The sequence below is a fragment of the Alosa pseudoharengus genome, unplaced genomic scaffold, assembly GCF_046254945.1.
Source record: "Alosa pseudoharengus isolate Yale_2024_CS ecotype anadromous, Long Island Sound unplaced genomic scaffold, YU_APseudo_1.1 YU_APseudo_1.1_scf_10, whole genome shotgun sequence".
Taxonomy (NCBI): domain Eukaryota; kingdom Metazoa; phylum Chordata; class Actinopteri; order Clupeiformes; family Clupeidae; genus Alosa; species Alosa pseudoharengus.
This window is the reverse complement of record NW_027468565.1, coordinates 8923191-8928190: the sequence shown is the minus strand read 5'-3', so window position 1 is coordinate 8928190 and position 5000 is coordinate 8923191. Positions and strand designations below refer to the sequence as shown.

The following is a 5000-nucleotide window of genomic DNA, read 5'->3' as shown; positions in this document are numbered from 1 at the left end:
TTTGTTGTGGGAGAGCTATAATGCTATGGAGAGCTTAGTGAGAGAGAAAGGGGGGCTGGATTACAGGATAAAAGCTCACTAATAGAAACCATTACAGCGCTCCACGAGACGAGAACGACCGCCATCGCTGGTTTTAAAATGTCAAAGCAGACGTGAGGGTTTGAATGTCTGCGAATGTGTAAGTGAGGGTGTGTGTGTGCGCGCTTGTGTGTGTGGATGTGTGTGTATGTCTGTGAATGTGTAAGTGAGAGTATGCGTGGGTATGCATGTGTGCGTCTGTGCATGAAAGTGAGTCTGTGTGTGTGCGTGTGTGTGTGTGTGTGTGTGTGTGTGTGTGTGTGTGTGCATGTGTGTGTGTGTGTGTGTGTGTGTATTTAGTGGGATCACTGTTAATATTTCATCATTAATATGAGTGATACTAATACAAACAGGGCTAAGAGAAGCACTAAGCACTCTGCTTTGGAGGACTCAAGGGAGGCTGCAGTGTTTTGCTTTGGTTTGTTTAGGAGCATTTTTCCTGGGCATTTGAAGTGTAGATTTATACAGTGGCAAGGGCAATGGAAACATATGGCTACTGCACACACACACACACACACACACACACACACACACACACACACACACACACACACACACACACACACACACACACACACACACACACACACACACACACATGCAAACCCCCATATCAAATTACTTCCACCACACACACCACAAGACCACCACAAATACACCCCCATCACACACAATACACACAAACATCTCCTCCCCCTTTCTCTTTCTCTCCCTCCTTCTCTCTCTCACTCTCTCTCTCTTTCTTTCAGCAGACAGGGCTGAGGCGTCTCCTCTCACCTGCTTTGAGCAGCACGATCTGGTCGTTCTGACACAGCTCCATGAAGCCGTCGATGCGCTTGGCGAACTCCACCACATACTGGATGGCCTCTGTGATCTTGATGGCGCACAGCTGCCACATGACTTCTCGAGGCTGTCGGAGTGGAGAGGAGAAGAGAAAGGAGAGGAGAGGAGGAGAGGAGGGGCACAGAAGAGAAGAGAGAGGAGAGGAGAGGAGGGGCACAGAAGAAAAGTGGAGGGGGAGAGGAGGAAAGGAGAGACCAGGAGAGGAAGGGTGGAGTGTGGTGTGGTGGGAGAGAGGGGATTGTGAGTAAATCTGTATGCATCTGTGTTTCCACAGTTGTCATGTAATCATATGTCATTAACAGACAGTTGTCTGTTTCATCTGTGTCTCTTTCACAATCTTTGAAATAACATATCAAACTGCAAATTTTTTAACAGATTACATGGAGTATTTGGAAAAAAATATCATACAGTATATCTTTTATGGAAAAGGGTGCAGTGATTGTTGCAGTAATGTGCTGATGTGAGCTGGATAGAGGGGAAGTTCTGGGGGTCATTTGAACAGGTCAATATCTTCTACAGGGCAGTGGGCAGAGGTCCTTGTCCTGGGACTGTGTGGTGTGTGGAGGGCTATTCCAGAGCCTCTCTTACCTTGTTCTGGTAGCTCTCCATCTCCTCCTGAAGGAAGGTCTGCCAGGTCATTTGCTGGAGCTCCTCTCTCAGGTACTGACATGTCTCCATGTGGGACTTAGAGATGTTCTGGGCCAGGTGTTCTGGAATGGAACAAAGAACTGTGAGGCATGTGGAACACAGAAAAGGAGACCACATTCCGTCGGTCGTCTATTTGTGTTGGCTATTAGACACTGGCAATGTGTGTGTGTGTGTGTGTGTGTGTGTCTGTGTGTAAATTGTGTGTACGCTCAAAGCTTTGAAGAGGGTATATCTAATTCAGTGATGACCGAAATCAACAGAGTGCTGTGAATGTGTGTGTGTGTGTGTGTGTGTGTGTGTGTGTGTGTGTATTTCTGGCTAAATGTACATTTGAATGTGTTCATTGTGCCATAAGCATTCCCTGAAACCTGTGTCACATTCTCATTTTACCAGAAAAAAAGAAGGCACAAAACACACATATGGTACAAGGAAACTCAATCATTTTGAAAACACATCTGTTAAAAAGGAGTCCCCAAAGCACCCGGCGGAAGCTAAAAAAAATGATTTCCCCCGATGCGTGCCCTGCCAGATCCTGATTGGCCCTAATTAATGGAAACTAATTACAAAAAAGTGCCTCCTTTAATGAGTCTCTAAGATGAGTCTCCAACCTACTGCTATTTTAAGCCACCTTTGTGTCATTTGCCCCATGGTTGAGTTACCCCCTGTCACCCTCCCCCAATCCAACCCTCCTGGTGCCTCTCCCACCCTGGCTTCTCTCCTTTCTCCCTCTCTCTCTCTCTCTCTCAATTTAATTCAAATCAAATTCAAATTGACTTCGCTGGCATAACAAAAAAAGCTTTTGAACTAGACGACACATCCCTGTCTCTCCTGGTCTGTGGGCGTAGTGTGGAGTGGTGTGCTGTGCTGTGCTGTGCTGTGCGCTGTGACGTGTCTGATGTATGGGGGAGGTAGATCAGCCGCCCAGCGATCAGAGGGTCCCTGTACTGACAAGTCCTGCCCCTTTAGGATTCATGGAACAGCCCTAAACAGGATGCTATACTCTGATGACGACTACTCCTGATGAAATGATTAGCATCCCGCTAACAGCATTTGCTTGTGTGTGTGTGTGTGTGTGAGTGTGCGTGTGCGTGTGTGTGTGTGTTATACTACACTGACACAGTGTAGTATAACTCTGTCTTTGCCACTAGTTATATGCCCGGGTGTGTGAATTTTTGAACAGATTAATGACCATGTGTAGTGCAGCTATTTGCTATTTATTAGAGGCAGGTCATGCTTGTGTGTGTGTGTGTGTGTGTGTGTGTGTGTGTGTGTGTGTGTGTGTTGCCAGTGTGAAAGTGTGTACAGAGGAATGTGATTGTATGCAAATGGATTCTAGAACCTGGGGAAGCACATTGACTGGGCTGTACATTTACTGTTGTACAGTAGTGTGTAAATAAGTGCATTATGCACTATTTGTTATGTCCTAGTTTGTCTGTTTACGTCTGTTATGTCTGTTTACGTTTATCCATCTATTATGTCTATTATGTCTATTTCTGTCTAGTACTGCACATTGATCTAGGAAAAATGCAATGTTATTCAGCTGAGCAATCCTTGTTGTTGTAATATATCAAATTCACTTCTGGCTTTGAATACATAAGCAATCTATAAATGCAGAGCATTTCACCACACTCCATGCCAACTAAATGGAAGCTGCGGCTGACAACAAACCAAGTGGCCTTACCTAGCTCTGCCATGGAGTCAGTGGCCTTACCTAGCTCTTCCATGGAGACAGTGGCCTTACCTAGCTCTGCCATGGAGACAGTGGGTGAGCTCTCGCCGTTGGTGAACGAGCAGTAGGGGAAGAAGCCAGAGCCGGGCGTGAAGTCGCAGATGGGCTCGGGCTTGATGCCGTTGATGTCCAGGCCGGACTGGTCAGGCGAGGGCTGGATGTCCAGGTAGAAGCTGCTGACGGCCGAGTCGGGCTTGGCGCCATCCGGGGTGTGTCCGTCCATGTAGCCGCCGAGGTCGTCGTGGAGCTCGGTGAGGCCGTTGGCGGCCAGGCCGCCGTAGGTGGGCGTGAGGGGCTCGGCCTCGCCGGGCTGCTGCTGGTGCTCGCGCTGCTGCTGCTGCAGCCGGTGCTTCTGCACCTCCGCATACAGGCTGTCACGCTGCTTCTTGGACATGCGGCCGAACTTCACCGCTGTGGGGTGGGAGGTGTGCAGGTGTGTGTGTGTGTGGGGCGGGGGCAAGAGTAGAGGAGCATGGGGAAGAATGAGAAAACGACAAACAAAAGAGTGGGTGCAAAGAAGAAGGGGAGAGGGTGGGAGAGGAGAGAGGGTGGTAGATGGACACAAAAACAGGGGGAGTGGGAGAAAAAAACAACAATTACAATCATGTCCTTGATCCTCGAAACGTACACATAAGGCAGGCAACACCACATTATGACATTCAAAGGAACTCAATTTAAAGGTTGCTTTATTAGCATGACTGTAGGTACAGTGTTGCCAAAGCACAAAACAAAACAGTATAACAATTTTTACAGTAGGATTTAGAAAATTGACAACATGGAGGGGAACTCCCTTCATATTTCACACCATTATGTCCAAGGTCTGCCAAGCCTTCCTCTGTCTTCTCCCATTACACCCAACAACCAACCACAAAGGTGACTGTTGTTCTCAGTGACTGTAAAACCACTGTGTCTTATCCAAACCTAAGCATCCAGCATCCCTCCTAACCAGCAGTTCCCCTCAGGATGTGTGACTCCATAACAATCCTGTAGCGGAAGCTCTACAGCTCTCTCAGCCAAAGCAGGGTACTCATGGGGAATGGAGTCTTTATGTCTCTCAGGGGAGTGTCAGAGGAGTAATAGGCATAAAACAACACAGCAGAGAAACTGCTCTCAGTTGGGCAGGCAATCACAGGCAGGGCCTGACTGGAATAGAACCGGAGAATGAACATAAAGCATACATAACCACACACACACACACACACACACACACACACACACACACACACACACAGTTCTATCACACACATCCTTCAGCTCTCCTTCCTCTATTTTCGCTTGACTCTTAGAGAGCATATTTTTGTACATGCATGAATATATGCGTGTGTGTGTGTGTGTGTGTGTGTGTGTGTGTGTGTGCATGAGTGCGTGAGGGAGAGGCAGATGGGGATTGGTGTGGAGAGAAGTCAGAAGTCACCTTGCCTGTCCTGGTTGTGTGTGAGAGAGCAGCTGAAAGACTCAGAAGGCCTGGCCTGATTACAGCCTTCCTGTCACAGGCCACGGACACACGCACACACAGACATACACACACACACACACATAACACACACACACACACGCACACACTCACAACTCGGTCAGAAGCCCAGAAGGGGTCTTGTTTAACACATACACACACGAATGGAGATCAAACACTTTCTCTTTCTCTCTTTCTCTCACACAGACACAAACAGGCACTCACATGTGCGCTCATACCTGGATATCT

General features: G+C 47.8%; 1 protein-coding gene across 3 annotated transcripts in view; it reads right to left on the bottom strand.

The window, feature by feature from the left end:
* Nucleotides 1-5000, bottom strand: part of roraa (RAR-related orphan receptor A, paralog a) — a 286503-nt gene that overhangs the window by 7638 nt on the left and 273865 nt on the right. For all 3 annotated transcript variants that reach the window (XM_076262701.1, XM_076262704.1, XM_076262710.1), the window contains 3 exons: nt 3311-3709; nt 1510-1631; nt 856-988 (listed from right to left, as the gene is read on the bottom strand). In XM_076262701.1, coding sequence (XP_076118816.1) covers nt 856-988; nt 1510-1631; nt 3311-3709 — 654 coding nt within the window. The remainder of the gene's footprint in view (nt 1-855; nt 989-1509; nt 1632-3310; nt 3710-5000) is intronic.